Here is a 9,964-nt window from a genome sequence, read left to right as displayed (position 1 = left end):
CAAGATCGTCATCATCTAGCTCAAGTGGACCATGTGCAAGGCAAAGCTTGCCTTCCATTGTGGCGACAATGGACTTGTGAAGATGTGCAGAAGAGTGGCTCACCCATAGTGGAGTATGGGGGAGCAATCAACTAGTCTTCTTCGAGCCAATGCAATCAAGAAAGGTGGTCCAACTTGAGGGAGTCAAGATCGTCATCATCTAGCTCAAGTGGACCATGTGCAAGGCAAAGGTTTGCCCTTGATAGGTTTTCTATTTTACTGGTCTCACGGTAGTTGTGGGAGACCAGGTTATAGGATTGATTGCCGTACTATCAAGGGGGGCTCTCGATGAGTTGCTTGATCGTATCGTTCGTAGAGAGTCAAACCATTGCATCCTTGCATCATGTTTTTGGTTCTTGTTTGGTTCTTCTCCTTGTGAGATTTGGAGCTTATGGTCATTTTTATGACAAGCTCGAGTTCATCGGAAACGGAGTTCGCATGCGTCTTCTATGATGTTTTTGGTGTTGGAGGTTTTACCGGTCTTATCTAAGGAAGGGTTCTCACCATTTTCTTATGTGCCTTTTCTCATTTGCTTCTTATTGATATTTCTATCAAGATTGTGTTAGCCCTTGTTGCTAGCTTTCCAACAAACTTGGTTTCATCGAATTCGGAGCTCGTATGCGAAAGTTGTGGCTGTTTTGATATTGCTTGTTTTACATAGAGAGGTTGTACCGGTTGACCGGTACAACCGGTGTTTGGAGCGGTTGTACCGCTCCAGAATTGGTCCGGAGGTTGTACCGGCCATGTACCGCTCTACCACCGGACTAGTTTCTGTTTTGGAGCGGTTCTTGGGCGGTTGTTGACCGATTTAACCGGTTTAACCGGTACTACCGGTTCCTCAGGCTGTTGTACCGCTTAGAGCTTTTCCCAGGTTGGTTTTTCCTCTGCTTTGGCCGGTTGTACCGGTTCGTGCACCGGTTGTACCGGTCTAACAGTTTTCTGCACATAACGGGCAGATTCGTGGTGACCTATTTAAGGGGGTCTTCTTCCCCAATGGTTCCCCATCTTTTGAGCTCGTGTTCTTCCCCCATTGTTGACCTTCTCCGAGCTTGCTATCTCTCAATCCCTCCATGGATTCTTGCTAGTTTTTGAGGGAAAAGAGAGAGGAGATCTAGATCCACATTTCCACCAATCACTTTCTCATCTATGTGAGGGGAACCCCTTGGATCTAGTTCTTGGAGTTCTTGGTGTTCTCCTTCTTGTTCTTCCTCTCATTTTCCTCCCTAGCACTAGTTGCTTCGGTGGGATTTGAGAGAGGAGGACTTGGGCACTCCGTGTGCCCTTGCCATTGCATTTGGTGCATCGGTTTGAGTTCTCCACGGTGATACGTGGAAGTTACAAGTTGAGAAGCTTATTACTCTTGGGTGCTTGGTGCCCTTGAGCTTGTTCCTCTTGGGTGCTTGGGCGTCCTAGACGGTTGGTGGTGTTCGGAGCTCAATCATTGTGGTGTAAAGCTCCGGGCAAGCGTCGGGGTCTCCAATTAGGTTGTGGAGACCGCCCCGAGCAATTTGACGGGTACCGGTGATCGCCCCCAAGGGTTGCCAAAGTGTACGGGTTCGGTGACCGCCCCCAAGGGTTGCCATTTGTACGGGTTCGGTGACCGCCCTCAAGGGTCCCTTAGTGGAATCACGGCATCTTGCATTGTGCGAGGGCGTGAGGAGATTACGGTGGCCCTAGTGGCTTCTTGGGGAGCATTGTGCCTCCACACCGCTCCAAACGGAGATTAGCATCCGCAAGGGTGTGAACTTCGGGATACATCGTCGTCTCCACGTGCATCGGTTATCTCTTACCCGAGCCCTTTACTTATGCACTTTACTTTGTGATAGCCATATTGTTCTTTGTCATATATCTTGCTATCACATAGTTGCTTATATTGCTTAGCATAAGTTGTTGGTGCACATAGGTGAGCCTAGTTGTTTTAGGTTTTGTGCTTGACAAATTAACCGTTAGGTTTATTCCGCATTTGTTCAAGCCTAAACCGTAATTATTTTAAAACGCCTATTCACCCCCCTCTAGGCGACATCCACGATCTTTCAGACACAACTAGGGGCATAAATCTAATTATCCCTTTATTCAAACTCATTCCGACCGCTAGGGGCTGCGCACAAATGCATGCCAGCATATTGGCCTTTCCTGCAGTTGAGCATCCGCGCCATTCATCGAAGCTTCACTTCTAGCCGACCTAACAGTAAAAGTCTTAAATAGCACGCTATAGCATTTACGAGTGGTTCTGTGCTAAGGGATTTTTGTCCAAATGCATGAACACACATTTTAAATAGCGCGATATAACTCCACTACAGCATGCTATAACGTTTAGAAGAGGTCCGACACTAAGAGGCTTAGCGCGCTATTTAAAACTATGAGTAAGACAAGTAACATTGAGTTGCTAAAAGCATACAAAAAGTAACACAAGTTTTGCAAGTTTGAGAAAGTTTTCCCCTCATTCTTGAATCTAGCAATTTGTACTCTTCATTTTAGTGAAACTCTGGAAGACATGGTGACAATAATATTACTTCACAATGTTACTAGCTACGAGGGTAACCATATATGTGAGTTTATAGAGTTACGGGCTTCTTTGCCCATTGCGATGCACGGGCATATGTACTACTCCCTCTGTCCCATAATATAAGAACATTTTTAACACTACACTAGTGTCAAGAGCGTTCTTATATTACGGGACAGAGGGAATAGTAAAATCAAAAGTTAAAGTTTGACCCAAAATATAAGAGGCGCTAATAAAGCCGGACATAGTATAGATGTAACCAAATAATTTGTCTTCATAATATTTTTTTGGGAAAACTTCCGATCTATTTATCTTCAATCATGGTAGTACAACAAACACTAAAAAAATACATCTATATCTGTAGACCACATAGCGACGATTACAAACACTGAAGCGATCTGAATGGGCATCGCTCTCATCGATCCTCCCTCGTCAGAGCCAGACAAACCTTATTCTAGTAGACAGTCGGAAAGTCATCGTATTAAGGCCCCATGGGATCAATGCTCCAGAACAACAACAGCCGCCGATGAAGAGTAGCGTAAATCAGAAGAATCCAACCTAAAGGCACATGGATATAGAACACATTCGAGCAAATCCACCAAAGATAGATCTGCCGGAATCACACCTTCACACGCTCATCGACGATGCTAAGACACACCACCGAAACGGGGTTAGGTAGGAAAAACCTTATTCCGTCTTCAAGCAGTTGCTGCCCTCTCGTCTTTCGAATAGGACACAAAACTTAACAAGAAAGATATAAAAACAGAGCCCTCCCATCGAAGATGAGACGGACTAACGACGGCGCCGGCGGGAGGCAATGAAACCCTAACTATTTGGGGTGGCGGCGGCTGTAACGTAGTCGTCTATTAGCCACGGCTATGCCTGGCAATGGGCAGCCCGACCAGACTCGGCCCGAAAATCCCGGGCTGGGCTGAGCCCGTGCATGCCATTAGGCCGGGCTCGGGCCTGGAAATCGAGCCCGACGGGCAAATCGGGCTGGACTCAGGCTTGCGTAAAACAAGATTTTAGCCATAGCCGGGCCAAGCCTATCAGGCCGCCTCAGGCTTTTTCGCGCTCAGGCCTGATTTAGGGCCTGTTTGGTTTCAAATAAGACACCAACTTATAAGTCGAAAAGTGAAAACAGTGACTTATTTTGCCAAATAGACCCAATTTATAAGTCACCCCAACTTATAAGTCATAAGTTGCTCCACCCCAACTTAAAACTTACAAGTCACTCTTTTTTGCGTGGGTCCCACCACCTGCATGATGTGGATTGATGTGGGAAGGTGTGATCAGGTGACTTATAAGTCAGGTGAAGTCACGCATGTTTAATCGTTACCTCAGTTATAAGTCAGATGACTTATTAAAACCAAACAAGCCCTTAGTAGGCTCGATGGTTGGACCGGACTGGGCTCAGACCTGGGTTTTCAGCACCGGGCATCTATGGCCCGGCGCGAAGCCCCTGGCCCTGAGGTATACCACAGCCAACGCTTCGCATTGTGTTGTCTTTATATCTGTTGTCGCCCACGTGTCAGCGGACTAACCACAGCCAACGCTTCGCATCGCCAGTTCGCCGCCACCACTGGGTCCCCGAGGACGCACGCGCCCACATGTCAGTGAGCGGGACAAAACGGAGAACTCCGTTCTCTCCGTCGGAAACAGAATGGCCGCCGTCAGTCCCTCTACAGCCAGGCCCCTCTCTCCCGCTCCGAGCGCGGTCCCACGCCGGGGCCAACATGTCAGTGACAGCAAAACAAGCCAGATGGCGCCTACCAGCGTACTTGCACAGCACCGACGCATCCGCACCGTACTGGCCTCTTCCCCTCCCACGCTTCCTTTTCCCGCTCCGCTCCTCCTCCTCGCCGCCCCCCGCCTCCGTCCCGCCCGCTAGGGTTTCCGCCTCGGCCGCCGCCGACGACGGCCAGCCGGTGCACGCCGCCTCAGTGCCGGTGAGCTCTCTCGTAGAACCCGTACCGCGTGCTGCTCGCTTGCTGGGGCTGGGCTTGTCCGTTTCCGCTTCGGGTGTACGTTGTACGTACGGCGCAGCGAGGGTTTTGTTCCGCGGTGGCGTGCTCCGATCATGTGCGACGGGGGTTCGGTGCCGGCGAGCGAGCTCTCTTCCCTGGCTCGAACCCCTTGTCGCCGTACGGTTTTCTGCTCGCTGGCTGGAGCCTGGAGGCACGGTTTTTTGGGGTTTCTGCATTCGGTGCTGTAGAGAGGGTTTGGCTTCGCGGTGGTGCGGTCGGATCGTGTGCCCCGGGGCTGGGAAGTCACCGCGGATCGGTGTTGAACGATCTAGGGTTTCGTGCTTCGCTTGGGTGGCCGTAGCGTAGCCTGGGCCGGTTTTGTTGGTTCGGTATGCCCGTTGGGGTGAAATGGAGGTGCATTTGTGATGAAGGGGCTCCTTTTGCCGCTCACGTGGCATTGTTTTATCGGGCTTTATGGTGGACAGGCCAATTGGACTGTCAATTTTGCAATAACAAAGTCATGGCTGAATGTTTGGTTTTGCTCCCAAAAAAAAAGCTGAATGTTTGGTGTACTGTGCTTTGCTGGTTGGCTGGTCTGATGCATGCGTTCGTTCTTGGGGTTTGTAAGAATAGAGGAAATGGGGGTGTGAAGAGTTTAGCTCTGAGTAGGCTTAGATTGATAGCATGTGGTTTAGCTAGCCACGGATAGGCGAGTTACACATGTTCGAATTGCCCTGGATTGGCAGTTACAATTATTGCAATTGCTTGTGTAGTTGCATGGCTAACTAAATGGGCTTGTTGCAAATACCACGATCTTGTATTTCTGTCATCGCACTGTTTGGGGGGTTTTGGGATGGGATTTTGCCCTATGTTTGTTTGGAGTATAGCCTTTCACTTGTTTCCCAATGGTTTTGAAATGATGCAGCATTAGCAGGTTTTGGAGCAAGTTCTGTTTTACTTTTAATTGATGGATTGGAATTTTTTACTGTGGTTGTTAGGGATAGGCAAATGGGGCTGTCAGTTTTGCAATTACCAATTCATAGCTGAATGTTTAGTGTGCTTTGCTGGTTGGCTGGTTCGATGCATGTGTTTGTTACTTTGTTCCATGTTTTTGTGTAGTTACATGGCTAACTAAATGGGCTTGCTGCAAATACCATGATCTTGTATTTCTGCTATCGCGCTGTTTTGGGGGTTGTGCCTATGCTTGTTCGGGTATAGCTTTCACTTGTTTCCCAATGGTTTTGATGATGCAGCATTAGCAGGTTTTGAGTTAACGAACTAAGTTCTGTTTTACTTTTAACGGATGGATCAGAACTACTGTTCCAAGGTCAATTTTTATTACCAAGCGATGCTAATAGATGATTCGGAATGTCGGAACTGTTGGTTGCATGGGTTGCCTTGTATGTTCAGAAGCCATTTTGCTAATTATGTTGATGAACTGATCGTGAGATGTTTCAGTTGTAGATCGACCAGTGCCCGTCTTTCAGAGTGACTGCATTCCATGGATCTCGAGGCAAACTCTGAGCTCATATTTGGAGAGGAATTCTGCTTTCCTGCTAACGCGACTTACTATCCGACTCCATATGGTCCAACTGGTAATATTTGATGACTTCTTAATTAAGTGATAAGTCTTGCTGGTTGAGTTGCATAGTTAATGACTTAATGTGTCACCTGACTTTATTCTCTCGGTTGCAGGAATTACTCTGCCTGCTGAGTTGTATGAGCACCAGGCAATTTGGAGATGTGGTGATCAAGATCTACACTACTTGGTTAGTGCTGCAGAAGTGCAGAATGCTATTTCGTTCTTGATTCAATTGTTCTCCAATGTGTTTGATTAGGTATGTACTTGTCCCTCGACAGGGCCAACAGGCTGAAGGCACATCATACTCGTATTATGTTGTCCCTGACTATGGGATTGCACATTCTCCCCGTGGCCCTTACCCTTCAGGACATTGTGCTATAGCTGATGGCAGGTTTGCTAGATCCCGAGAGTATCTTGCTAAGACTGCTGACATCGCATGCCACCAACCAGTTCCTATACCCCACTATGATCTCCCATCTGCTGCACAGTGGGGCCCAGCTAGCACGTCGCAAACTCTTATGTGCAATGATAGTCTGTTCATCCCCACTGATCAAGGCCAAAGTTTCCCTGTTGTTCCAAAAAAGGGTATTACATGGAATCCATCTCTACAATCAACTAGTGTTTCTTCAAAGAAATTCGAAAACCATGCTATGCTATCAACAGTACAACTGCATAGTACAGATCCATGGAAGCAAAATCTAGCAGCTGGAAGTGGAACTATGGTACCTGCTAAACTTGGCCGTGCTCTACAGGTATGCCTAATGCCGTCACACTTGTAATTGTTGAGTTATCCTTCTATTTTATGTTAGTAGTGTTGAACTTAAATAGCCAGGTCCTGTTAACGCCCTTATGCCTGTCATTCCATCTGTTGTAAGTACAACTGTACAAGCTAGTGGTTTTCTTTGGCCCTTCTATAGTAAACATTTATAAGAAGAGGTTAGATAATATATTTGTAGTTGCAAGTCAAGTGTTGATAATTATTACATTTATGACGGTAAATGCAGAGGAAATGCACTTGCCACTGGATGCATGTATTTGTACTCATGCCCCGGTCGGACATTCTGATGCCATGACAATATCTTCCAAACCTCTGTTTTCATGCGCAAAAAAAAGCCATCTTATAATTTTCCATGCTTTGATGACAAATCTCCTTATGATTAGGCATCACGACACTCTCTACATGGGGGAGTTCCTCCTGTCAAGTCCTCGCCGCAGACTAATCCATCATACAACTATAATGCTTCACATGTTGGATCGGACCTCCGTAAGATGGCCATAGCTGAGAAATTCCAACCAAGCTCAAAGCCAAGAAGCTATGTAAATGGTTTAACTGGAAAGTTGAGTTCAGTGTGTCGGCTGAACTTAAGTAAAGAAAAACAGCCAAGAGGTTCGACGTCGTCAGAAATAGTTGCCACATCCTATACATCAAGGCTGCGTATTGGCAATCCAGAGGGGAAAATCATCATTAAGACTGATCAATATAACAGGGACGACTTCGAGGTGGTGTATCCCAATGCAAAATTCTTTGTTATCAAGTCTTGGGGCGAGGCAAATGTTCACAAATCCATCAAATATGGTGTCTGGTCGAGCGGTCTTCAGGGAAACAAGAAGCTGGATAGTGCATTTAGAGATGCTCAAATGATAGCTGCAAGCAGTTCTACCTTGTGTCCAGTTTTTCTGTTCTTTTCGGTGGGTTTATGTTAATTTAAGGTGTATGGCCTGTTCTATTCTATTTCCTGTTTTTGATCTTGAATGCTGAACCTAAATCATTGTCCTAACAGGTCAATGAAAGTAACCATTTCTGTGGTGTTGCTGAGATGGTTGGCCCTGTTGATTTTCAAAAGGACATGGACTTTTGGAGCATGGATAGATGGGTTGGAAGTTTTCCTGTGAGGTGGCACATTATAAAGAATATACCAAATGTCGCCTTGAAATGTATCTTGCTGCGGAACAATGAAGATAAGCCTGTCACCTCCAGCAAAAATACACAAGAGGCACGTTTCTGAGATATCTCGCTAGTTTGCTTGCACAGAAAACAGCTGTTACTTAATAATGATTATTCACTCTGCATGTCTGTACATGTTTGTGTTGGTCTAATGTACAGTTTGTTGTTTGCTTGCTACTCCCTCCGTACCAACATAATTGAAGTTCTTGTCTTAAGTCAAGCTTTTTAAAGTTTTGACCAAGTTTAGAAAAATCTGCTAAGCTCTAGAATATCAAATGTATATATAATATGGAAATATATGTCGTAATGAATCTAATGAAGCAAATTCGGTGTTGTAAATGTTGATATGTTTTTACATAGACTTGATCAAACTTAATGAAGTTTGACTTGGGTCAAACTTAGAATTCAATTATTTTGGAACGGAGGGGGTATTTTAGTACTGACCCTGCCCGCTGCTTTCACAAACAAACAGAAAATGAAAGCATGATGCTGAATCAATATGACTGGATAGCTTTGCTTCTTTGGATGCTGTTATCATCAATGACTGGATAGCTTTGCTTTAAGCTTGGGGCATATCTTTTACTGCCATTTCCCTTGATCTCACTCGGCAACCTCCTGCTGTTTTACTTGCAGATACACTATGTTCCCGGAACTAGTATGCTCAGGATCTTCAAAGGTTCAAAAACAAATGGATGTCTGCTTGATTGCTTCATGTTGTATGAGGCGGAAGAAGCAAGAGGCAGAAAATGCAGGATGTCCAAGCTTAGGCGTGATGCTCCACGTTTCATACCTGTCCCGAAGCTGTCTCTGCGCCATGCCTACGTTCCTCGGCAGCCCAAAGCTGACAGAATACTGATGGACAGAATTATCAGGGAGACGCACTATCTGGCAGGCAACGGCATGCAGCAGAGCTCATGGGAAGAACCTGGGAACCTGGCTAGATATTCTGCCAAGGCATCTGCACAGAAAGAAAACCGTAGCTCTGGAAAACAGGCTCGTGAGGATGTGGTGAAAGCTGTAATATACCAGCAGCAGCCCCTAGCTTCAAACATGCCGGCTGGTCCGGCTGGAGGACAACTAACCTGGGAGGAGGTTGAAGTCGCCCTGGTTGAAAAAGACCGCCCACAAACTGCTGCCAACATCTCATCGAAAGCACCTGAAGAGAGTCCAACTGAAGTTAAGAATGCCTTGGTGCACAGTGCATCATCAACTCCAGAAACGATTTATGAAGAAAAGAAGGTCATTGGGGAACACTGTGCTCGGGCAATCAGTCCTCCTATGAGTGAAGCCTGCTCAAGTTGCTTGATTGGTGATGTTCTGCGCATTGGTTCGATGCTGGTCCCGATGAAGATGTCCAACTAAAAGATTCAAAAACTTTCCTCTTATCAGCCGGAGCCGTGGTCTTGCTCGTTGATAGGAGGTCTCTCTTTTGGGTTCTGACTTGCTTGATAACCGTGGGAGTTAACGTTCTTCAGCTTAATAAGTAGGGCAGCCTGGGAACAATTTACTTGGGATTTTAGGCTCAGGGAGAGAGGCTTTCATGATTTTCACTTTTCAGGATCCTTTTTTGGGCCTACAGTCTACCAGCTCTCTGGAAAGGAATTATGCAAGCAGTGATGCGTTAAATTAAACGTCTTGGTAACGATGCATGAGCTTTCTGTTGCTCGTTTGTTGTGTTAAATTAAATGATATTACTATGCTGCTATTTATTTTTGTTGCTCATTGAGGTTTTTCCCAGGAAATTTAGTTCAACTTTATCTAACCCGTTTTGTCTACTCGATTTCATCAAATATCTACTTCAGTATGCATATCCCCTGATCCTTGAACTCTGTTGGGTTGTGTGTGCATGCATCATGGAGCTAGCTGTCAGTGAGATATTGGATTAGGTTGGTTGGTGGTGCATTTTGTACAATATTAAGTCTGCATGC

General features: G+C 46.0%; 1 protein-coding gene across 2 annotated transcripts; it reads left to right on the top strand.

Moving 5' to 3' along the window:
- The first annotated feature begins 4,320 nt into the window (after positions 1-4,320).
- Positions 4,321-9,758, top strand: LOC123113758 (YTH domain-containing protein ECT4). 2 transcript variants are annotated; one of them, XM_044535065.1, is made up of 7 exons: positions 4,321-4,491; positions 5,968-6,104; positions 6,205-6,278; positions 6,370-6,843; positions 7,253-7,780; positions 7,873-8,085; positions 8,670-9,758. In XM_044535065.1, exons 2-7 carry the CDS (start codon positions 6,011-6,013, stop codon positions 9,396-9,398), a joined length of 2,112 nt encoding a protein of 703 aa, XP_044391000.1. In that variant the 5' UTR covers positions 4,321-4,491; positions 5,968-6,010; the 3' UTR covers positions 9,399-9,758. The 2 variants fall into 2 exon arrangements, with proteins under 2 accessions (XP_044391000.1, XP_044391008.1); XM_044535073.1 differs by having other exon boundaries at positions 4,325-4,491; positions 5,974-6,104.
- The last annotated feature ends 206 nt before the right edge of the window (positions 9,759-9,964 follow it).

Source organism: Triticum aestivum, chromosome 1B (genome assembly GCF_018294505.1).
Source record: "Triticum aestivum cultivar Chinese Spring chromosome 1B, IWGSC CS RefSeq v2.1, whole genome shotgun sequence".
In the NCBI taxonomy this organism is placed as follows: Eukaryota; Viridiplantae; Streptophyta; class Magnoliopsida; order Poales; family Poaceae; genus Triticum; species Triticum aestivum.
The sequence above is the reverse complement of the archived record's forward strand: the minus strand, read 5'-3'. Positions and strand labels throughout refer to the sequence as shown.

Bases quoted from the DNA above. Each gene is read 5' to 3' on its own strand.
- LOC123113758 (XM_044535065.1), top strand. From the start codon at position 6,011: ATGGATCTCGAGGCAAACTCTGAGCTCATATTTGGAGAGGAATTCTGC. The intron at 6,105-6,204 runs GTAATATTTGAT...TCTCGGTTGCAG, and splicing joins GACTCCATATGGTCCAACTG to GAATTACTCTGCCTGCTGAG. The intron at 6,844-7,252 runs GTATGCCTAATG...CCTTATGATTAG, and splicing joins AACTTGGCCGTGCTCTACAG to GCATCACGACACTCTCTACA.